We start from the raw sequence: 24,918 nt of genomic DNA on the forward strand, positions 1-24,918 counted from the left end.
AACAATTCTGGGTGAAGTTAGAAACAAATCCGATGCACATCAGCTATGGTAGAGTTTGTCGGCTATTACTTCCTTCAAGGCAAAGCCTAACATCATAAATGGCTCTGAAGCTTCACTCCCCAATGAACTGAATGTCTTTTATGCACACTTTGAAAGGGAGAATAAAACTATAGTTGTGTGAATCCCTCCAGCATCTGATGACCTAGTGATATCAGTCTCAGGCCAACAAAAAATGTCAGAACCTCTTTCAAGCGTGTGAACTCTTGCAAGGTGTCATCTAGCAGGGCTCTGAAAAGCAACTGTCTGAAGGATATCTTCAAACTCTCACCTGTTTCGTCACACTAGTGACCAAGAAGAGCAGGAAGAGCTGCCTCAATGAATAATATCAAGTAGCACTCACATCTACTGTACTTTGATAGGTTGGTCATGGCTAGAATTAACACCTGCCTAAGCAAAGACCTGCAATTTGCCTACTGCCACAGTAGGTCTACAGCAGATGCAATGTCACTCCACATGGCTTGGACCACCTGGACAACTGCATTATCTGTGTCAGGTTGCTGTTTATTGATTACAACTCAGCAATTAACACCATCGACCCTCCCCCAGTACTAATCAACAATCTTCAAAACATAGGTCTCTTTACCTCCTTCAGCAAATGGATTCATCACGTCCTCATGGGGAGACCACTATCAGTCCAGATTGGAAATAATTCACAATTAGCACAGGCGCACCTCAAAGATGCATGCTTAACCCACTGCTCTACTCTCTCGACACTCACGACTGTCCTGATGGAGGGTCTCAGCCCAAAACTTCGACTGTTAATTCATTTCCATATATGCTGCCTGACGTACTGAGTTCCTTCAGCATCTTGTGTGTGTTAATCTGGATTTCCAGCATCTGCAGGGTTTCTTGTATTAGTGGGATAGATCAACTGGTTGAGTGGTATAATAATAACCTTATGCACATTGTCAGTCAGGAAACACAAGCTAGTTCTCATGAGGGGTCAGCAGCTTCAAGATCCTGGGTGTAAACATCACTGAAGATCTAACCTGGGCCCAACATATTAATGCAATTACAAAGAAGGCACAACAGCAGCTATATTTCAATAGGAGTGTGTGGAGTTTTGGTATGGCACCAAAGATTCTAGAAAATTTCTACAGATGTACTGTGGAAAGCATTCTTACTGGCTGTGTCACCACCTGGTATGGATGCGCTAGTGCACGGGATCCGAAAGAGCTGCAGAGGACTGTAAACTTAGCCAGCTCCATTATAGTCACCAGCCTTCTCACCATCAAGAACATCGCCAACAGGTAATGCTTTAAGCAGGCCGTATCCACATTGAGAACCATCCAAGGCATGCCATCCTCTCATTGCTGCCATCAGGGATGAGGTACAGGAAACTAAAGACACACATTCAATGTTTTAGGAACAGTTTCTTCCCCTCTGCCAACAGATTTCTGACAGACAATGAAGACTACTCAGCTTTTGCACTACTTTTTTTTATTGTTTATGCTTTTTATTATTACTTTGAGTTTTTTTAATGTATTGTGCTCTACTGCTGCCACAAAATAACAAATTTCATGATTTATGTCAGTGATAGTAAAGCCGATTCTGATTAGAAAGTACCCGACAATTCATCTGTTCACAAATATAAAATAAAATTATATGCTAAGCATCATCTTCTCCTTTTCTACTTAATTTACCAGTAAAGTCTTCAACTGATGCAAACATTTGGGAAAACTTTGTTACTTTATGCTGAATTTTAGCTTTGCATTGAATATTAGCTTATGATAGAATAGAAGATTAACTGTCACTCCATAATGTTACATGGCAGACAAATTAAACTTTCTGAACAGCTGCAAGCAGGGTTGGGCATGTTACTCAAGTACTGCCAGGAGAAAGGCACTACATTTTGTGTAGTGTGTCTGCCACCCACTGTAACCTAGCTACAGTATGAGCTTGGATACAATACATACGTATATCCCAAACAATTAGGTTTAGTGAGCATGGTGACTTTGTTACTGTGCCAAATTATCATCCACTATTTGAAGCCAGCATATGTATGAAATTTGGTGGATTCTGGAGTTCACTGTGCAACAGAGGAAAAGAAACCTGACCGCTGATCAAGGCTGCCCCTTGGGTTTAGTGTCTCTTTGCTGTGTCATTCTAAAGGTTGCAAGGAACTATGGGTAATTAACTTTAACCACTGAGAGAAAGAAGGAACAAAAGGAAAGTTTGGTTCCAGAGAGCCACCAAAAAGAGTAAACTATGGGTGGCATGGTAGTATAGCAGTTAGTTTAATAGCTTTATAGGACTGGCAATGACCAATTATAGTTCAATTCCTGCTGCTGTCTATAAGGAGTTTGTGAATTCTCCCGGTGACAGTGTGAGTCTCCTCTGGGTGCTCTGGTTTCCTCCCAATTTCAAAGACATACATTTAGTGGTAGTGAGTTTGTGGGCATGCTGTGTTGGTGCCAGAAGTGTGGCGACACTTACAATCCTCGGAGTGTGTTGGTCATTGATGCAAAGAGACATGTTTCTCTATATGTTGCGATGTACAGGTGACAAATAAAGCCAATCTTTATATTGATATAAAATAACTGCTTTCACAGCTTATAGATACCAATTAAGTAGTAATTTACAGTATTTGTGAAACCATGATAGCCGATTAGTGGTATATTCCGATGTGTTATTCATGACATTTTTCACCAACTATTCGTGCAAGGATACCCACACCGATATCTTGCAGTGGTGTCTACATCTGCCCAGCTCCCATCTTCATCCCTTTACAAAATATGTATCTCTTGAAGTTACAAAACTGTTGAATCAATCACACGTTCCATGATTCTTCCTCATATCCCTCCTTTTGCTCTTTGTAGAAGATCCAAAATGAGAGTTCACTTGCATTTAACCAGCAAGGTGTAGTTCTTGCTGATGGTGACGGGCAGATGTGAGGCTAACCAGTGATGGAATTCCACAATCAGATAAACAGTTGCTTATTATGTTCACGTTATTACTCTGATAGTTTTATTCCTGCTGGGGCTCTGCATCATGTATTATTGCATCAATACAATGAGGAAATGTAGCTCACCTCAAAGCTGCTCTGTAACTAGCCAGCCTTATGCTTATCATGCACAGGCTTGGACACTGATTGGATCTGACATGGGGGATGTTACCAGTTGAATCACACAGTAAAATGAAAGTGAATATATACTGGAGATTGGGGCAGGTTCTTGTTGTTGGCAGTCGTAGGGCAGCTGTATGGCCTATCAATCCCCTCCCCCCACCTTCTTACTCTGGCTCCTCATTTTTATTCTCCAGACCTGATGAAGAGTCTCGGCCCGAAACATCGATGATACTCTTTTCCATAGATGCTGAGTTTTTCAAACTGTTTGTGTGTGCTGTTTGTGAACACTCTGGTTCCGTTGGCTGCGTAAGTCGAAGAAAGACAATGTCCAGCCCCGCCAAACATGTGAGATTGAGGTGCAAGCCCACCCGAAACCTCCTGTTTCTGTGGATGCTGCGTGATTTGTTACCCCGTCACAAATCAGTACTATGAAATAACAGACAGTACACCCCATACAATTAAACAAGGTAACTTCATAATTCTTAATTTGACTAAAGGGTTGGTAAAGAAAAAGCAAAAAAAAGGGCCCATTTTAATGGAAGAGTCTAATGTGTACAAGTTGGAGCTCACAGTTTCCCCTTCGCCGATCATCGTCCCTCGATCTCCCTGGGCTTTGTCGAATCACAGCCCTGCTCTCGTTTGAGTCATACGACCTTTTCTCTATGGCGTCGTCTCCCTTCGTCTCCCGCTCAACAAAAGACCCAGCTCACTCCGGTTTCAGGCACACAACACGTAAACACATTCCCTTCATTGGACGGCTCACATTCCAAAGCACCCGTTATCACTAACAATAACCCAAACACTGCTTCTACAGAAAGACCATTGCATTAGCAGTGAAACCTTTCCCAGGGTGTTACACTTTCACCTCACCAAATTTACTCATGTCCTCATGACATTGAGATAATTTGCCACCCCTGGATACAAAGCACAAAGTCCAGCCCATGTGTAAATGGCAGTGACATAGCTCACCAAGACGATAGGTGCCACGTTCTGTTCCCCCCGGTGCTACATAGGCCAGCCTATCCAGTGTTCTCCTGATTCTTTGAGACCTCCTTACCCCGTCATCTACTTCTTCAGGTACAGACACTACTTGGGATACTTCTGGTCTACACGGCGAGGCCTCCCCTAATCTACCACTCATGCCCTCCTGCAACTCGGACCCCTCTGTCCCTTGGCTAAGCCCCGCTTCATCACTTTCAGGGTCCCGCTGAAACCTAGTCTGTCCACAGATAGCACCCCCGCCCCCAATATCACCTGACTTAGAGTAAGAAGGGTTGGGAATCTCTACCTCAATCAGTAGGGAGTTAGCAAAAGGCAGCATATACCACACTCCCATTTCCTCATCCTCCGAGTCCATATCCCTTTCAGGGGCGGGGGCCGGTCTAATCTCTCCTGCTGCTGGTCCTTCAGTCTCTCTACGTCGCTGCAGAGTCCTCTTACTAGGCGTAGGCTCCAGGTCGGGCTCTGGGTCAACAAGCATCTCTTGTCCCAGAGGTAGAAGATGGTTCCGATGGGGAATCTTGACAGGCCCATTCCCATCCTCTGGTTTCACCCGGAAAACTGATACATTTGGCATCTGACTCTCCACTACATGGGGCATAGCTGCCCAGCAGTCAGCCAACTTACATTTTCCAGGAAGCCCCAAATTCCTTACGAGGACTTGGTCTCCCGGCATGAGTTGGGAGAATCATACCTCCACTTATTTCCTTGATTCTGCTTGGCAGCCCCGACTTCAGTTAATTCATAAGCCTTTTTCAGGTCCCTTCTCATATTGGACACATACTTCAGATAAGTCTTCAGTGGTAGGTCTTCCTCGCTAGTCTCAAAACAAAGGTCAATGGGCAACCTCGCCTCACACCCAAACATCAGATAATATGACGAGTACCTGGTAGCTTCATTTCGTGTATAGGTGTAGCAGTGGACCAGGTGTCCAATATGTTGACTCCACTTGTTCCTCTTGCTGATTTCCAAAGTTCTTAGCATGTCTAGTGAGATCCGATTAAACCTCTTGGGCTGGGGATCACTCTGTGGGTGATAAGGCGTAGTCCTTGACTTCTCGACTCCAAGCATGCTCAGTAACACATGGATGAGCCCACTCTCGAAATCCCATCCCTGATCACTATGTATCCACCTGGGAAGGCCGTAATAAATGAAATGCTTCTCCCATAACACTTTGGCCACCGTGGATGCCCTCTGATCCTTGGTAGGGAAAGCTTGCGCATATCTGGTGTAGTGATCCGTGATGACTAGGACATTCAACATGTTGCTGGCATCTGGCTCTATTGACAGGAAATCCATACAGACCAGGTCAAGGGGCCCTGCACTCTGTAAGTGGGACAACAGAGCAGCCCTCGTAGGCAGCGTCTTCCTCCGTATGCATCAAAAGCACGATTTGCAGTACTCTTTGACCTCTGGCTTCATTCTGGGCCAGTAAAACCGATCCCTCAGCAATCCATAGGTCTTTTCAACCCCCAAATGTCCAGAATCATCATGAAGTGACTTCAACACAATCATCCAATAATGTTGAAGTCACTTCAGGCAAAACCAGCTGGAAATGCCGAGGTCAGTCCGGAGGCGCCATGTCCCGGAATAGGATCTGATTCCTCAACTCCAGTCTGGGCCATTCTCTCAGTAATGGAGGCATTGCAACATGTTTCATCCTCTCCGCTTGGGCATGCCTCCCTTTTCAACTGCTGACCAAATGGTACCGATGCCCGGGTCATCTCGCTGAGCAGCTGCCACTTCCCTGGGACTCAATTCCGGTACCTGGTTTATCTTCAGAGCAGTCAGGTTACAGTAAGCTTATGGAATGGCCTCATCAGAAGCTCCCAATTGATCTACCTGTCATGGTCCGGTCCGTGAAGTCTGCATTCCAGTTCACGGTCCGGTCCATGGACTCAGGACTCCGGGTCTTTCAGCTGTCCCTTGTTTGAGTTAATCATTGGCACCTGATTCCCATCTTTGGGCTTGCAATATATGTAGCTTTGGGATTGAGTATAGGCTGCTGGTTTGTCTTGTCAGTCCCCCTTGGAGCAACCTGCTGATGAAACCATTTGTGACCTCTAGGCCTGGTTGGAGGACCACTGCTTCATGGAGCCTTGTTGCCACTTGTTGGAGTAGTCTTTGCGGTATGGATTTGGCTGTTTCCCGGGCCAGCTGAGTGGCTGCCAGCCACTCTGAGCTAGGTAGGGATCTGGCTGTTTCTGTAGCCAGCTGAGGTTGCTGGCTGAACTGAGTCTTGGAGCTACCCCGGAGCAGAGATGGAACTGTCTGTTGTTCTTTGGTGTTTGTCTCTTCTTGTTCTTGCCTCTGTGGGGTAAGTCAGGCCATCTTGCCATTGCCCTGTGGGGGGGTCATGTCTTGTCTTTGCCTCTGTTGGGTAAGTCTGGCTGTCCTACTGTTACCCAACAGGTGGACCTGTCCCACCTTGGTGTGGAGAAGTTGAGTCCTGGCTCTATGTCTATGTTCTGTCCTGTCATATGTTAGTGTTGTGTTAAAGATGAGTCCTGGCTTGTCGAAGGATAAGTCCCAGCTCTATGTAGATGTTTGGTTTCCAGTCTGTCTCCAAGCTCCGAGAGCCCCGGCCTCGACGATCCCGCAGCCAAGCTCCGAGAGCCCCGGCCTCGACGATCCCGCAGCCAAGCTCCGAGAGCCCCGGCCTCGACGATCCCGCAGCCAAGCTCCGAGAGCCCCGGCCTCGAGGATCCCGCAGCCAAGCCCCGAGACCCAAGGCCCCAGGCCTCGAGGATCCCGCAGCCAAGCCCCGAGACCCAAGGCCCCAGGCCTCGAGGATCCCGCAGCCAAGCCCCGAGACCCAAGGCCCCAGGCCTCGAGGATCCCGCAGCCAAGCCCCGAGACCCAAGGCCCCAGGCCTCGAGGATCCCGCAGCCAAGCCCCGAGACCCAAGGCCCCAGGCCTCAAGCCATATCATGTCCCTGCCTGGTTCTGGGGTCCGAGCCCGAGGCAAGACCCAGGTTCTGGGTCCTTGTCCAGTCTCGGGCTCGGAGTCCGAGCCTTGTCTTGTCTCCAAGCTCAGGCCTCTGGACCCCAGCCACATCCTGTCCTGAAGCCATGTCATGTCCTTGCCTGGTTCCGGGGTCCAAGCCCGAGGCAAGACCCAGGTTCTGGGTCCTTGTCCAGTCTCGGGCTCGGAGTCCAAGCCTTGTCTCCTAGTCCATGGTTCCTAGTTCTGGTCCCGCTTTCCCTAACCCAAGTCTGCATTCTTTACCCTGCTCCTTGCCTGTATCCTGTCACGTCCCTTCTCCAGTCAAGTCCTGTTCCTTGTACTTCAGTGTCTGTGTCTCGCAATTGGGTCCATTCCCAGCACCCTTTTGTGACACTACCGCTCGATCCTGCCCTTGCCTTCACCATGATGGAAAACTGGCACATGGCTTTCACCCTTTGGGGCAGGAACGCTCTCCCACTCCTCGTCCCTGTCCAGCCCTTTATTCGCATGTCAGGACAAAGCATCAGCATCAAAATTCCAACTTCCCAGCTGGTACTTCAGGCTGAAATGATAGGCAGACAATGCTGCCAATCACCGATGACCTGTGGCATCCAATTTCACTGAGGTCAGGATATAAGTTAGGAGATTGTTGTTCGTCTTCACCTCAAACTTGGCACCATAGAGGTAGTTACTCAGCTTATCCACCACAGTCCATTTCAATGGCAGGAACTCTGACTTGTGCGTGGGATAGTTTTTCTTAGAAGATGACGGACTCCGGCTGACAAATACAACAGGTCTCCACCCAGTGCCCTGATCCTGATACAGGATACCCCCTAAGCCCTCTGCTGGCATCTGTATGCAGTACATATGGCAATTGGGGGCCTGCGAAAGCCAGCACAGACACCTGTGTCTACAGCTCCTTCAGCAACTGAAAGGCCTCTTCACATTTTGCAACCCATCTCGCTCCAAAAGGCTCTGAAGGGCTAAGATACTCTTTACCCTCCTCTCCTTTTGTCCTCCTCCCTTTCTTCCCCAAGGGAGGGTAACAACACAGAAGCTGATTTAAAGGGTAATTCACTTTTGTGTAGCCCTTCATGAACCTCCACTAGTACCCACAAAACCCAAGGAACAAGGGCAAAGCACTCAGTCTGGGGTCTTGGCCAGGTGGTCACCACCTCTGTCTTAGATGGATCTATAGCTACTTCATCTCGTGAGACTATGTGCCCAACATAGCTGACAGATGTCTTGCAGAACTGGCACTTGTCCAGGGAAAGTTTTAACCCTTCAGCTTTCAGGCGGCCCAGCACCTTTATTAGCCTTGCTTCATGTTCCTCCAAGGTGGACCCAAACACTGAGGTCATCCAGATACACCAATACCTCAAATAAGTTCATATCACTCACTGTTTTCTCCGTGACATGCTGGAAGGTCATAGGGGCTCCCGATATACCCTGGGGCATTCTCTCCAACTGGAAGAATCCCAGTGGACAATTAAATGTCGTGTTTTCTTTGTCAGCCTCACTCATGGGGATCTGGTAATATCCCCTCCTCAAGTCCAGCACACTGAACCACTTTGCACCACTCAGACAGGCCAGCACGTCTTCGATCCTTGGGACTGTATACTAGTCAGGGACAGTACGCCTGTTCAGAGTCCTATCATCTACACATATCCGTACCTTCCCATTCTTCTTTCGGGACACTACTATTGAGGACGTATAGGGGCTTCTGGACTCAGTGATGACTCCAGATTCCTTCAACTTAAACAAATGCTGCTGAACATCTTCAACCTCTGCAGGAGCTAGTCGCCGTGACTTTTCTCTGAACAGGTGTCCTTAGTCAACCAGATAGTGTGGCGAATGCTCTAGAATCAACCCACATCAAACTGGCCAGTAGAAAAAGCACCTTCCAGTTTTAACATCTTCTCTACCAACCTCCTCTTCCAACCTGCAGGTACCGGGGAGTCCCCAAAGTCGAATGGCTCAACGGTAAACTTTCCACCTTTTGCAGATAGTTTTTCCCTGGCTTGTCTCACAAGGACACTAGACATTACTGTCACTGGGAAAGATGCACTAGAGGCATCCCCCACTTGAAAGTGACCTCCCTCTGCGCAGTGTTCCTGACAATCACTGCCATCCTGTTAACCTGTAGAACTGAGGGCTTCTGCAGTTTGGACCTCACCCGTACCCCAGCAGGTAAGTCTGACTCCTCTTCGTGGTCTTCCAGAGCATCCACCAAGAGGGCCTTGGCCTCAGGCATTCTAGGAAATTTGGGGTTTCCCATCACTCTAGCTACTTCCTCAGTCCGTAACACGATTGGCTTGGACTGGGTGAACCCCACAGACCCTCATGTAAGCTTATTATCCGGCCCAGTGCAGCCACGCAGCTCCTCAAAAACAGCTGGAAACATCGGGTGAACGGACAATGTTTTCAGAAAGCTCTCTCCGGCTCTCTTTTTGCAGGCTCCCATTAGCTGCCTCACAATAGGAGTACTTGTCCCCATAAGAATTGAAACTCTGCCCCTCTTAACAGGGTCTGGACAAACCAGCGTTAATGTATCAAGCACCTCAGCCGCTCCCACATCTGCCTCCAAAAACTCCAGCTTCACTGACAAATAACCATCACATGGATAATCACCTGCACTAAGACCCCAGATCTCTCGTGCACTGAGTGGCATCAATGGTAAATGTGTCAAATACTGGTTGTAAAATGAATGGTACAGCAAAGTGACTGGCGACCCTGTGTCAAGTATGGCTCTAGCATAAATACCCTTTCCATAGCAATACATTGGAGTTTGGCCTCACTAAGCCTTCAGGAATAGTGTTTTTTGCTTTAGGGTGTTCCTTGATATATTGCTGGGAATGTGTTCCCCCTGAGACGCCAGGCTGTCCCCTCACTGGGTCTCATTTAAGTTTTCCCAATGTCTCCCTCTGCTTAGGTACCTGGGGGCTCACTCTTCAAGGGGTTACCTGTCATTCACACTCCCGCCTGGAGTGTCCCTCATCACCACAGTTATAAAAGACAATACCGGCCGCTTCCCTTCTCACGGGACCCTGGCTGCTAGCAGCCCTCTGCATAGTCTGTCCCCTGAGAGGATCCGCCTCCCTATCAGCTCCATCATATGGGGGGGGGGAAACACACCCACTGATAACAATTGGGACATCTCAGTTCTCAACTCTGTCACGATGTCCTCCATCACACCCCGAGGTGGGTTATCCATAGTCACTTTAATGCAGGTGGCTACTACCAAGGACTGTACCCTGCTGGACAGAGCCCCCCATGCCTCCAACGCATTCTCCTCCTCTCGTACTTCTCCGATCAGCTCAACAAATAAGGGAGGGGGCGTGTCTTACGAGACAGTCAGAGACCTCAAGTGATCAGGTTCTGGGACTGGTCGCTTTTGCTATTTGGTCCATTCTTAACTGATCCACCTCAGTTATAAGAAAGGCCCCTCTATGCTGCAAGCAAATTACCTGCCTCTCTAGCTGAAAAATGTAGGCAGGAAGCTTCTCCCCTCCTCCTGACACGTTCTGAAACCCCATCATGAGCTCCATTAGGCTTCCTGTTGCACCAAACACCTTTTCTAGTGCTTGCATGTCGGCCACAGAAGTGGCAAGGGGGTCTGTGCCTCTATGGCTCTCACTACATCAGCAGCCTGCCCTCTCAAACTTTCAACTAATCACTGTTGATTTACATCATCAGAGCACTACCACTCGTCCAACAACTGAGAGGTCTGCTCCACCCAACTCTCATACTCCTCTTCCCCTTTAGGGGTGGGCTTTGTTCTTGAGAACAAGTGGAGCCTATGGTAGCTGGGACTTTGAACCTGGGCATTTTTCCATTTACTCACTGGGAAGGTAAGGGCTGCTACCAACTCAGAATTCTCAGTCATGGCTGGGGGACTTATTAGACATTCCAAATCAGACTACTCCTTCTCCTCACTCTGCAGAAGTGAGAGAACCCTGTCTTTGAAGTCTCTGCCTCCAGCTATGGGAGACTAGACTTGCGATTTGGCCCACTCCACTACACTCTCCTCCTCTTGGAAAATGTGGGCAACCCATGGACCCCCCTCTCCCAGGGCCTCAATAGTACCAGGCAGTTCCACTGCCATTGTGTCAGCGCTAGTCTGGACTAAAACAAAGTCTTTGCCTGTCATTTTATCAAACCTCCACCCCGCAATTGTAACATTTCCCCCAGCTTTAATAGTACTTAAAATTTGAATTAACAATCCATCCGGGATATGAATGTCTACCCCACTCAACACACACGCATTCGTTACCAGTAACCCTGTGGATTCGAATCACTGCACAAACCCGGAAGCATCCATAACTACATATCATAATCACTTTACTGGACAATAGTTTAGCACAAACTTAAACACACAACCCACTGGGTCAATGCTCAGGGCAATCACAAGCATCCAACAGAATCAATCCCGGATGAGCCCCCATAATTGAAACCCTTGGGTTCTGTCGGCTGCGTAAGTCTAGGGAAGACGATCTCTGGGCCCACCAAACGTAGGAGATTGAGGTGTCAGCTCACCCGAAATCCTCTGTTTGTGTGGATGCTGTGCAATTTGTTACCCTGTTACAAATCAGTACCACCACATACAATTAAACAAGTTAACTTTATAATTCTTAATTTGACTAAAGGGTTAGTAAAGAAAAAGCAAAAAAAAGAAAAGGGCCCATTTTAATGAAACAGTCTAATGTGCACAAGTTGGAGCTCATGGTTTCCCCTTCACTGATCCTCCTTCGATCTCCCTGGGCTTCGTCGAATCATGGTCCCGCTCCGGCTTGAGTCCTACGACCTCTTCTCTCTGGTGTCTTCTTCCATCATTTCCTGCCGAACAAAAGACCCAGCTCACCCCAGTGTCAGGCACACAACACGAAAACACACTCCCTTCATTAGACAACTCACATTCCAAAACACCCATTATCTCTAACCACAACCCAATCACTGCTTCTACAGAAAGACCATGACGTTAGCAGTGAAACCTTTCCCAGGGTGTTACATTTGGATTTCTACATCTGCAGATTTTCTCTTGTTACGTGTGCTATTTGGTGAATTAGTTGTGCCACGGGGGGTGGGGGTGTAATCTGCTGCTGATTGGGACCATTTATGAAATTCAGCATATTGAAAGGACTGGATGGAAGTTGCTGTTTATATGCCAATATAAGTGAAATAGTTGGAAGGTGATTTTCTCTTACTCTCTCCTTTGTGTTCTTTGGCTCTTCTTCAAGGAGGCAACGAAAACCTTGTAATGGAGATGCTTGGAAAATGTGAATGAAAGTTCAAATTGTTGAAGAGGACTGAATAAGAAGCAGCCAGATTCATTTCCATCCTGCTGCTTTATTCCACCACACATCACTTCAGTATACAGCAAGGCTCCCCACAAGTGTATCACCACAATTCACTGCTATCATTTAGTGGAGCAGGGAGTTAAATCACATTCATCTCCAAAAACGCTGAGATTTTAAACTTATTTGTATGAGTTCACAACTATTATCCTTGCATAACTTAATCTTTGGAGGAGGCCCTTCATCTCTATCTCAGAGCTCGAGTCCATTCATCCTGAGTGACTCCAGGAGCCCGCCCTGTGCAAAATGTCCATAAGTGGAAACTTACGGAATGCACTGCCCGTTGTTGAAGTTATTCACAACTGCCCATACTAATGGCTGGCCTCGTCATTTTCAAACTCGTCGTGCTCCATTTCAAATAAAAGTCGCGGGCTTCCAATGGAATGCATCTAAACTTCAATCTGGAAACTTTTTAAATTGTGGAGTGTTGAGGATGTCTCTGCGTCCGGGCGCAGGTGGGTGAGGAAAGCGCGGAACGGCGCACGTCCACCTGGCCGTAAGGGTCTACTGCACGGGACACCGAGCCACAAGGAGCACCAGCGGGACAAAGCCGGATCCGGAGAGGCAGCTGCCCTCGCGTTGACCTCTCCAGGTCCCTATGAGAAAACACAACCTGATTGCTGCGTCTATACCCCGTCGACTCACCTATCCACTTCTTCTTACTGTAATAATACCATTAATCATGTCCCGTCTGATTATATTATCGGCTAAAATACGTACATTTTTATATTTGTATATAATGTGGAGAAATGTTTGCCCTACCCACTCCCCGTCTGCTGCTGGAAATTGCAGGAAAGTGCAATTGAAGAAATGAGAAAGGAAAAATCGAGTGCAATATTGCGCTGCATTGATCAATTATTCACTTATATTTAACGCAGCAGATGCACTGATTGTCAAAATACCGAAAATCAAACGTTTTTCTTTTGCAGAGTTAAGCAATGGAATTTAAAAGAATTGACTAACTTTGCTAATAAAATGCCATTTGTACATTAAGTAGTTCCAGTTTGTACAAATAAAAATTGAAATATTAGATTATAAATCTATTTTAAGATAACATGGGCAATTAACCTTTTCTTTGTGTTTTCTTTTGGTATTACGAAATAACTTGTGGCTTTGATTTGCATACGCACCACCTTTTACCGAGTTAACAGAAATACGCACAGCACAGATTCAGACCTCGACAACGGAAGACTAGAGGAATCCGATCTCGGAGCCTTTTGTCACTAATGTGGCCAGCATCTTGTAGTCGGAGACTAAAACACTGAAATAATCGTCCTATAGGTGGTATGGAGCTCTTATCCCAGAGTAGAATGAAGAAAAACTTTTATTCTCATTTATACTGTTTGGTAATATTAGCATCGCAAGGTGAGTCAAGATAATACCGATTGTTTTTTTTTGAGCAGAAGTTATCTGACAGAGTGGTACGGGTGGTAAAGCGAAGACAAAAATAGTTAGCCATTTGTTAATATTTTTAACACCCGAGTTAACGTGACTTTGACATTTAACATCCGTGTGCATTTATTTTGGAATTGGTAAAATGAGTTTAAATCATTAATGCATTAGTTTTCTTCTTCAGTGCTCGGTTTCTGGAGTGTGGACAACGGGCGCGCGTCCATTGAGAAGAATTCGGGAAAGTAAGTGGACCGTTGTCATTCGAAAACCACGGTGTACTGGGATTAGAAAAACAAAATATTAATTCATAGTGTCTTATTAAAAGAAAATATAGGGGAACACCACTGAGCACGTTAATAATTTTCATCCCAGTGAAGGAAACAATGGATTTTTTCCCAAATATTAATAATTATTTCTGTACACGCCTCTTGTTCACTATTTTGCATTAAGCATGTAGGCTTCTGTTCGCATTCCTTTGCAGCTCTGGATAGTGCATTACCAGTGAAGGTGCCGTTTACTTGTGAAGAACAAACCTATCCTTGTTCTCTTTCTGCAGGAAAGGCAGCCGTGTAACACAGAAACGAGATATCATTTCCCAGGGAGAGCAGGTAGGGTCTCTCTTTCTCTCATGCAACCGTTTCAATCGTTTGAAACTCGAGTTAAAGTGGAATGTGTATGGTCATCTGCTGATTTTGGAAATTAAGATAACCAAACCAGTTTGGAAATTAAGTAGCTTTAAAAAAAAACTTAAGTAGGAACTTAAACTTCCATATGCATTGATGCTCGATTACAATTGCATAAAAATCTCTTTTTATCGTCGGCGGTAATGTAGTAAATATTTCAGATATACAATATACGGTCGGACATAAAATGCTTTACATGTTCCAGTATGCTGACGTGGGATAATTGTATGTGGATACAGTGCTTCATTTTCCTACGTATATGAGGGTGTTGGGGGCTGATATGCCATTTAAGTGTATTGTAGTTCCAAAAAACTTGTTATTTAAAGTAGCTTACCAGATAAAATACAAATAAAGCAACTGTCCAAAATAATGGAATGCCGGAGAGGGCAGCACATTTTTTCCAACAATATTACAGAAGCTGAACGCATAAAATTTAATCATGCGCTGCTGCAAATTGTTACTTGACTTTCGGAACAAGTTTCTTTTTCAGCAAGAACAGAAACATTTTCCGCTCAGATGTGTCCGCCCCCCCACCCCATTTAAAGAAAGGGATTCAGAGTTTAATGTCAGTTTGTAGATATTTGCACCACACTGTTCTGTAAAATGAAACCCGGAATCCGTAATTGAAACGAACTGTTAAAACTCGATGAAAACGTGTGAATTGTCATCATTGAGAATACTAACAATACTTTAAGTTTCTTTTGTCCTTCCCAATTGACAAGTACTCCATTATCCCCTTCAAAATAATGACATTAATACTTTGAAATTAAAGCATCCAAATCACAGAGATTTTCTTTGTTGTTCTGACTGAAAAAATGAAAAATGTGTTCGTGAATTCTTTAGAATTGTCTAAATTATGATCAAAGCGCCAAGTTTTGCCCCATTGAGTAATCCCTAGCCTCTTAAGAAAGCTAAAAAGCGCTAGCACCCATAAGTTTTGGGTTATATGTACACAGTAGCACTGAATCTAAAACTTAGGATACATTTTTATAATTTTATATTTGTGAATAATCACAAAAAATTAGGCATTTAAAAATACTTTACCCTTATATTCATGTTAACTGGAAGAATCTGAGTAAAATCATGACTATATTTTGACTGGGCCCATTAAGAAACAGTTAAATTTGATTTGGAAATGTGTGGTCTATTTACACTATGTCTTTATGTTCTATCTATTATTGCATTTTTAGACTAAAATTTGTACAGTTAAAGTTAGTAGTCCCAGTAATTCACAGGATTTCACTAATGCCAATAAAAATAAATATACTTCACCCCCAGGATGTTCTGTTAATTATCTTAATGGAAATATCAGCACATTTGAAACAAATATCAAAAATAATGACTGGCATTTAGAATTTTGAATGCATCCAAGATCTATTAATAGCAAATACCACCTACCATTTCACAGTTTATACAGCCTTTATATATAAAGATCTTTTAATGAAGGCTGTTCCATTTCTACTCACAAATAAAAGGTACAATAATAAAATATTGGTATAATGACTTCTCTATAATGTAGTGAACTTGATGTTTGTCTGATTGTGTTCAGATAGAACTGCTTTTCTGTAAACTTATACTTTAAACTGAGAGAAAAAAGTACATTTTCACAATTGAGTCTAGGTATAATTTTGTACATTTTTTAAATTCTGAAAGAAAAATAAACCAAGAACATATTCTACGGGTTTTGCATGCATGTCACATAGTAATGGCAAAATTTGTGAGTGAAAATCTGACCTTAGTTTAGCAATTTAGTATCAGCATCACAGTATAAACTCGGAAAATGAAAATCAAATGTACCTTTCCCATGCTTTGGTGACTGTAGGATGACTGCCTTAAATTTATTAAATTATATTTACAGCTGAACTTGATCTTTCTTTTGTATTCTTTAGATATTGCAAACATCTGAAGTGCCTTCCTCCCTTCTTGAAGTTACATCTGTTGCATGGAGACCAGCATTTTCATTAGAGGGATCAATATGTAAGTGAATCAACATTTATTTGTTAAAATTTCTACATTCACTAATCGAAACTAAACTCCTGAATAACCAGTTTGCCTGCACACCTAAGTTGAACTCAGCTGATCCAAATAACAAATGTGTGTCAAAGAGATTTTCATCAGGTGAAATATTGCAGTTAAAAGATAAATGTTCATTTATCATTGAACAGTTGGTCATTGTTCAAGATAGTAATTGATGGGTGGATAAATCTTTTAAAAAAAGTTTAAGAGATAATGGAAATGAGGCAAGCAATTGTAAAATATAACCTTATGCTTGCATAATGAGGAAACACTAATGCAGCCTGTTAGTGATGAACGACAGATCAAAGTCAATGTACTTCTGTACTTGAGTTAAGCAGCACGAAGGTACCACTGAACTTGAAGAAACTGGTCAATGAAGTATTGTCTTTGATCAAATTCTTTCCATGCCATATCATTTGGAAAATAATGTTTGAACAGGTTAAAAATTGTTTTCGCAAAAGAGATTACTGCTGTTGAACTACCATTGGTTCATATTCTAGACTTGTTAATACACTGCTAAAGTGCCAATGGGCCAAATTTATGCATATTTCTAAATCTTTCGGTGATAGTAATCCGGTTTTATCTGGAAAGAAATGCAGCAATCAACTTAAGAACCTATCTTTGTAGTATGATGATAAATTTCAAACTATGAGCAGGCTAATTCAAACCCTCTTACATGCTCCACCATTCAATCAGATCTTCAGTGATCATTTACCTAATCCCATATTCTTTGATTTCTTTAATATCCAACATCTATCAATCTACAACCGTTGATCTTTATACAGAAAACAGTTTATTTGTGACAATTTATGTATTGCCTCAGGTCTTGAGTGTTAGACAGAAGACAAATCTGTCAAAGTTGCATACTTTAGGTCAGTAGACACATTTTTAGATTTTCCATTACTTGGAATTTAATTTTTGCTCTGTGAAAACCATGCTGCCATTCTTTAAATGGCCTTGCATTTTTCTTTAACCCTAATGCGAGGCCCTTTCCGCTTCACTGTTGTTCTATAAAATGTATTTTACTGTTTAATCAACAGTTCAAGGTACAGAACTAAATTGTGAATTTGGCATAGGAAAAGCAAATCAATAGCCTAAAGATTTGCATATGTGAATAGACTCAGCTAGACGTTTAATTCACTACATGAAAAAAAACAATATATTTTCAGCATCTCTTATTTAGGAACATAGCAAAGAATATTTAACACTCAAAAGTTACATTTTCTTGATTTTATTAATTATTAGTACTTTTAGCTTTGTAACACACTTCTAATTGTTAAAGGTAGATGTGGTTTAAAATACACAATAAAATAATCATTTCAAAATATGAGATTTATGCTGATTAAATGTTCTTTTTATTCTTCATAATGCATTTATTTGATATTTAATTACTATAATTAGGTTATTTTATGTAATCTAAACAATCAGTCATCCAATAATTCAATAATAAATCAACAATAATTTGCACTTGCCTGTAAAATAGCAAAAGTCCTTAAATTACTTTAAAGGCAAAATTAGAGATGTAAACAAATGTCTGTTAAAGGAAATGATGCTTCAAAGTTGTAAATTGGAATTGGGGGAGAAATTTTTTTTTAGAGAAGGTTGAAGGGACTATAAATACAGCAGTCAATGAGGAAAGAAAGTAGGTGTAAGTCAGAGTAAGAGAACAATAGCATTGTAATTCTGGAGAATGTTGCACAGAGAAGGACAAGTCCATGAAACAAAGGATAAGGAATAAGAATCATGAAGATGGTGCAGAACAGGATGTGGATGTGTTTGTAACCATGATGTGATATTAAGCTGGAATTGGAATTGAAATTGGACATGAATGTGAAGTGGAGATCCTATCCAAAACAACATTTAAAGCAGTAAACACATGGTACAGGATTTGGGTAGAATTAAACTTTTAGCACATATTAAGTGTTTCATTTGATATAAGTCAGCTTAAATTATGCCACCTGAATTTGATGTAAATTCAAGATTTTAAGATCATTCTTGCTGTTCTAAGCCTTAAAGTGTTAATTCATTTTATTATTAATAAAATGCCTTCATCCATTCTATTGTGTTGAAGATGTGCCACTAGTTACCTATGCTATTGAATCCAATTTGTTCTTTTTGGTCTGTGTCCACTCCTGTGTCTGGATGCAGAACTTTGTGTAAGTGTGGACCAGTGAAATTGCAGTGAGTTTGGTGCAAATTGAACAGGTGCAATTTTGAATAAAGGAGACATGATTTTTTAAAATACATAAATATTAAGTGTTAATTGATATATTTGTAATAGATTTTACTCATATTAAATTAATCACCAGTAAAGTACTTTCGAAACGAGATGTTTTTATATTTCGAGTAAAATTGCTCTCCTTTGAAGGTGCTTCTCTTTAGATTTAGACAACCCATGAAACAAATTCATGATATTATAGTAATTATTTCTGATCCAGATCCAGTAAAATTGTAATTATAAAGAAGATGAGCTTAAACGTTTTAAGACACCTACTGGATGCATTAAGTAATAGGCATTGCAGTAGTAAGGCGGTTAGCACAACATTATTAAAGCTCGGAGTGGCAGAGTTCAGAATCTAATTTCAATGTCATCTGCAAAGAGTCTGTACATCGTCCCTGTGGAATACCTGTGATTTCTCTGAGTGCTCTGGTTTCCTCCCACATTCCAAAGATGTACCAATTGATTGGTGAATTGGTCATTGTAAATTGTCCTGTGATTAGGCAAGGGTTAAATCAGGGGTTGCTGGGTGGCAAGGCTGGTAGGGCTGGAAGGGCTTATCTTGTACTGTATCTCAATAAATAAATAAAGTAGCTGGTGCAGTCAGGGCAGTCAGTAAATGCAATGGTAAAATTAAATGATATTTACAGTCAGGAAGGTTGAGATCACACAAAGCTTGCTGTTCAAGTGTTCTAACTTTGCATACAATATCCCAAAGACAGCAAATTTTCCAAATTTTTATGGAATATATAGTTGATTAAAAAAAACTTGCTTTTGTTAAGTTTTGAATGATTTAGAACCTGTTTGGTCTTTTAAAATTTGATATTAATTAGGAATAATAAAGTATTTTCGAATGTCATGATATGGATAATGGACTCGGATATTAACTTGGTCCTAATTTAACTTGTTTGGTGTTTTATATACAGGTTGGACAAAAATGATTTATAATATGTTTGAAAATGTTATGGTTTCTTTCAGTTCTAAATAGAGGGAATAGTCGTGATTTAATCTGCCGAACTTGGGGTCAGTGCAACTATGAAACATTTGATGGGCTTTATTATTATTATCCTGGAAAATGTACATACACGCTGGTGAGGGAATGTGAACAAAGGCAGCAAAGCTTTTCGATACAGGTAACTATTTCATTGGGCTCCCTCTCATACACTGAAGCCTACCTTCTCTTTCTGCATGTTCTCTCTACTCATGCTAAAATTAGCTAATTGAATGACATGTGATTTCTAAAGTTAATTTTTCTTTTTATGAATTGGCTCTTCACCATGTTGGTTTTAATTTAAATTCACTGATATTTTGTTCTATTTCATCTACTTCTTTTCAAAGTCCCCATTGTCTGTGTAGCCAGTTAATTATATGGGTATACAGCTAAACTTGATACCCGATGCACTGTTTTGACCTCGTAGATCATCTTGCCCTCTTCCAAACTTGCATTTTCTTCACATTAGTCTGGTGCCCAAAAGCACAAGATGTGTTTTTGTCTATTGTAGAATAATCAATCTTTTTATGCACGAAAGAGAAGTTTTGGAAGTCAAGTAAGTTAAAGGACCACAATTTACTTTCACTGAAGGAAAGCCTGTGCAGCAGCACTGTGTGACATAGTAAGATTAATACCAGAATTATAAAAGTCTTTGCATCAGTGATATCAATGATATTTTTGGTCAAATAACAGCTGTTGGTCAAAATGTTACGAGAAAAATGAAATGTCTTTAGATATGAACATTTTGTTAACATCAAATTTGTTGTTGAAAATTTATCCTTTCATTCTGAAGGGAAGTTTTACATTTACAATTTTTTATTTTGTACTTGAAACATCATTTAAAACTTTCTCCAAGACCGTGGTTGCAATCAGATTATAGAAGAGCATGTAACACGTTATAACAGGGAATCTAACACATACATGTTTGATACTTAACAAAACCTAAGATTGTTAACTGAAGTGGTAACTGACCAACATTTCTTAATGTGAAAAGATTTTTGTTCATCGAACAACAGGAAAAATAAAATTGAATTACACAGTGACTGCATTTTATTGAAAATACTATAAAAAATCAATGTCATTGAGTACTTGAACTGTATTTCACAACTCCTGAAAACTTTTGAAGTCTGTCCAAAATGTCCATATAATTGAGGTTTATAATATCATTGTCCTTTTAAGATGCTTTTAGACCTCTGTGCATTTGACTTGGAATGAAACCTGTGTAGGAATTTACTGAAATTTTGGATGAAAAGGAATGAATTTTCCTCCTTTTGGTATTGAATGTCAAAACTTGTTATTGACTATAGGTCAGGTTCACTAAAATCTTGCATTCATCTACTCTGACTGCCTCACAAATGCATCCTGATTCATAAAAATATCTGTCCATTAACATGACAAGCATATAATATACTTTTGTGGTTTGTACTCTTCAAAGCCAAGACTTGCAGTCTTCTGGAATGATCTTAATTATGCAGTCATAAGGCTGAGACAGGTAGTTTTATTATTATTTGAGATATTTAATTTGTCAACTAAAATGAAAATAAAATCTCCTTTCCCTGGGTTGGACGTGTTCTTGGGTTTCCTGAAGTAATGGAGAGTGATTTTATTTGTTTACTTAGTGTACTGCTAACCGAAAATTATTTCTAATTTAAGACCTTTGATCTATTCCCATTATATCTTGTCTTGCAGATACATAATGATCCAGCATGCAATTCCTCTCTATACTCTTGCAACCGATCGGTCAGTATGTTCTTTGCATATGAAGGGGAAATCATTCTACAAAACTATGAAGTCATCCATTATGGAAAAAGGTTCCTTCTTTTACTGATAAGTGTCAAATTATTAATGTGCCTAATACTTAATGGATCAAATTGCACACAGCAGGCTAGAATTATGAAATATTATGAGATTGAAGATGCAAGATGATTTTTAAAAAATGTTCCATAGTTCAACATTTCATTAAATGTGTGCTAGCTCTTTCATTGGTGATCTAGGAGTTGGTGCTTTCAATGCCGCAACTTGGATTCAACCTCTGCATGATTTTTTGTTGTGAACTTATCATTACTTCCAAGTTCACTAATTTAATGTTTTGATCAGTAATACAGAAAAAATAACTCTGGTCCTTCCTGATGTGTGGAAGTACATATTCCTCAAGTAGTTGAAATAGACAAACTTCAGTCTCCATTCATCCTACGGAAGACCCTTCCTGTCTACTTAACCTGTCCATTTGATGAGAAGGGTAGTTGGGTCTAATTTTGTAGGAATACCACTTTCTGTGAATTGTGTATCTGCCTGATCTAAATATGCTGCTGTCATCAAAAATAGCACCTTAAGGTAATAGATAGCAAAACTTACTTTTAAAAATAACTCATATTTGTATTTTCTCCTTCTGCTTCCTAGCGTTCAGCTACCTTACATTATTGGAAATCTGAAGTTTGAACAAATAGCTGGATACATTCTGGTCAGGCATCACCATGGATTTTCTTTGGCTTGGGATGGTAATTCTGGAGTCTACATAAAGATGAGCATAGAGTATGTTGGGAAATTATGTGGACTTTGTGGCAATTTCAATGGAAATATGCATGATGATTTATACACCAGCTATGGTAAGTAATTGGAAACAATAGTTTAGACAGGACAATATGATCTTATTTACTTCCACAAAATGTGATCTTGCACAAATATTAGGTTTCTCAACATAGGTGCAGATACTTAGTTTCATCAAATAATACAAGTCATTTCCTTTGTTTCTTGCATGCTTTTTAATACATACGTACATTGTTGCTTGTTAATACATACTTTCATCACTTTCTTTGGTAGAGCAAAGGAAATGTAATCATGCAAGAGGTTACAGCACAATTTTTAATTATATCGTGACAATATATTGTCAAAGGAGGTAGATTACACAGCACAAATTGAATATAATTTTGTATATAACTTTGAACTTATAAAATTGACATGCAATATCTATTGATCCAGATATATTTAATGTTAAAGTCGTTTGGTTAGTATTTCCTATATTATTTTCAAAACCAGCAGGGTTTCTACCCTCAAGAAGTGGTATGCCTCTTTGGAAAATTGATGCTTTAAATAATGATTTAATCACATTGCTTCATTGCTTTGCGCTGTTCTATTTATATTCTGTTCATTTTATTTTCTTTCCATAGCATCCTTCTGCTTCCCAACTCCTACCTCCCAGAGATATGTATCATCAGAACACTAGAATCACTAAAACACTCATAAGATAGCCATTAAGGTGTTTCACATAGATAATTCTCAACTCTGCTGAAGTATTTCGTACCAATAAAATTGAGCAGTTGGTTAAAGTCCTTCCTGGGATTGATTTGGTTTTGGTGTTTCCAGTTAATGCAAATTCTGGAAGGAAATATGAAAATAAGGAGAGTACTAATGATTGGTGCATTACATGGAGATATTGCTAATGTAACATTTTTGAATGAATGTTTATTATGGTTTCTGGAAATTGAGGACAATGTGTGAATTGACTGATGTTCTTTGTTCTCCTTCTGCTTTCCTGATGTTGGTAAAGTCAAGGAGTATGCAGCAGATGAACACATATGTTGGTAGTCTATTTTGGGACTAGGCACTATGCTGCTGCTCTTTTACCCGGAAGGACTTGTTTCTGGGAGAACAATTAGTCAACCTTGGCTGTTGCTGCCAACAACTATACAATTTCAAGTGAATATAGGAATATGTATCCACCACTATAACAAGGTAGTTTCTAACCTGTTCATGAAAGAGCACTTGGGATTTTGAAGATGTACTTCAAGTTCCTGGATTAAGAGAGGAATGTTTAATCTGGAGACCGAAAGGTCCTGGTTTTGTAGAGAAAATGCACTGCTTTACCTCATGAAGAAACTGCATCATTGAGACTTTGACAGAAGCATTATTTACAGAAATATATTGGATTAATTGGAGAAATACAAACTGGCATGAAAAGAATGAAGCTTCAAAACCTCTAACAGAGTGATGCAAAGTTCTTTTCTTGGTCATAATCTGTTGTAAGATATTTTAAATCAGATAATGATTACATTTTTCCATCTTGCTCTCATATGGATACAAACATACTTTCTATTTTCCTTAAGTCCGTCTACCTTCATGCTTTCTAGTTTGCTTTACATTAAAGACAATTTGATCCTTACCTAGGACAATGCATAGGTTCATAATCATTTCAGTGCAATCATAACTTTACTTCCAGCTCAGTGTTTAAATGTGCCTAAGTGTTTTAGCATCATGCTCCAAGTCCATGTCTGAGCATTACCATAACAAGATGTGAGTGGTGACATTTGACATATAATCTAGTGGCACAACATGGCAAATAAAGTTACACTTTCACAACCAGAGTGGCAGATATAGGATAAGAATGGGATCAGACCATATTTCAGTGGGTGGGTGCAAAGTGTGGCTTGCAATCCTCTCTGCTTGACTTCCTAAGTAAAGTCAAACTCCAAGGATTTGTTTCCTTTTATTTTTAATCATTCTTACGCTTTTATCTAAGGTGTATTAACAGAAGATATAGCTATTTTTGGTAATAGTTGGATAGAAGATGTCCCAGATGGAAAACCATGTCATGTTACTCCAATCAACTACCCATCGCCTTGCTCTGAACGAAACCAAAGTGTAAACGAGGTTGGTTATAAACTAATTTAATTTTTAGTGCCTTTGACCAATGTTTAAAAAAATAGTTGGTTCAAATGATTTAAAAGAAAGCTAACCAAAGTTTTTTTTAAAATATTTTTTAACAAATTGAAGACTGAGACTTGTGGTCCAATGGAATGTTATTTGCCTTGTTAACCTATAGATTCAGATTCATTTATTTATCACATACATCGAAACAAACAGTGAAATGTGTCATTTGCATTAACAACCAACACAACCTAAGTATGTACTGGGGGAGCCCACAAGTGTTACCACACATTCTGGTGCCTACATAACATACCCATAATGTTCAGCAAAACAACAGCAGCAAAACGAGGCCCCTTCCATCCTCCCTCCCTCCCACCCACTCACACACAGTCCTCCAACCCTACAAACTGCCAACATATAACTAAATTAACTATAGTTAATAAATCTCATTGTGGGCCGGTTTGCTAGAGCTGTGGGGAAGGGTTTCAACGAAAATAATGGGGATGGGAACCAGAGTGATAGGGCTGAGGATAGGGCATTTGGTATA

The 24,918-nt window shown here is 41.2% G+C and overlaps 1 protein-coding gene across 1 annotated transcript in view; it reads left to right on the top strand.

Moving 5' to 3' along the window:
• The first annotated feature begins 13,659 nt into the window (after nt 1–13,659).
• Nucleotides 13,660–24,918, top strand: part of otog (otogelin) — a 235,636-nt gene continuing 224,377 nt past the window's right edge. Inside the window, exons 1-8 of the mRNA XM_063063100.1 lie at nt 13,660–13,792; nt 14,004–14,061; nt 14,376–14,427; nt 16,392–16,479; nt 19,715–19,869; nt 21,417–21,538; nt 22,128–22,333; nt 24,244–24,374. Of these exons, the coding sequence (XP_062919170.1) occupies nt 13,714–13,792; nt 14,004–14,061; nt 14,376–14,427; nt 16,392–16,479; nt 19,715–19,869; nt 21,417–21,538; nt 22,128–22,333; nt 24,244–24,374 (891 nt within the window). The 5' untranslated portion in view covers nt 13,660–13,713. The remainder of the gene's footprint in view (nt 13,793–14,003; nt 14,062–14,375; nt 14,428–16,391; nt 16,480–19,714; nt 19,870–21,416; nt 21,539–22,127; nt 22,334–24,243; nt 24,375–24,918) is intronic.

This window comes from Mobula hypostoma, chromosome 11 (assembly GCF_963921235.1).
Source record: "Mobula hypostoma chromosome 11, sMobHyp1.1, whole genome shotgun sequence".
NCBI classification, from domain to species: Eukaryota; Metazoa; Chordata; class Chondrichthyes; order Myliobatiformes; family Myliobatidae; genus Mobula; species Mobula hypostoma.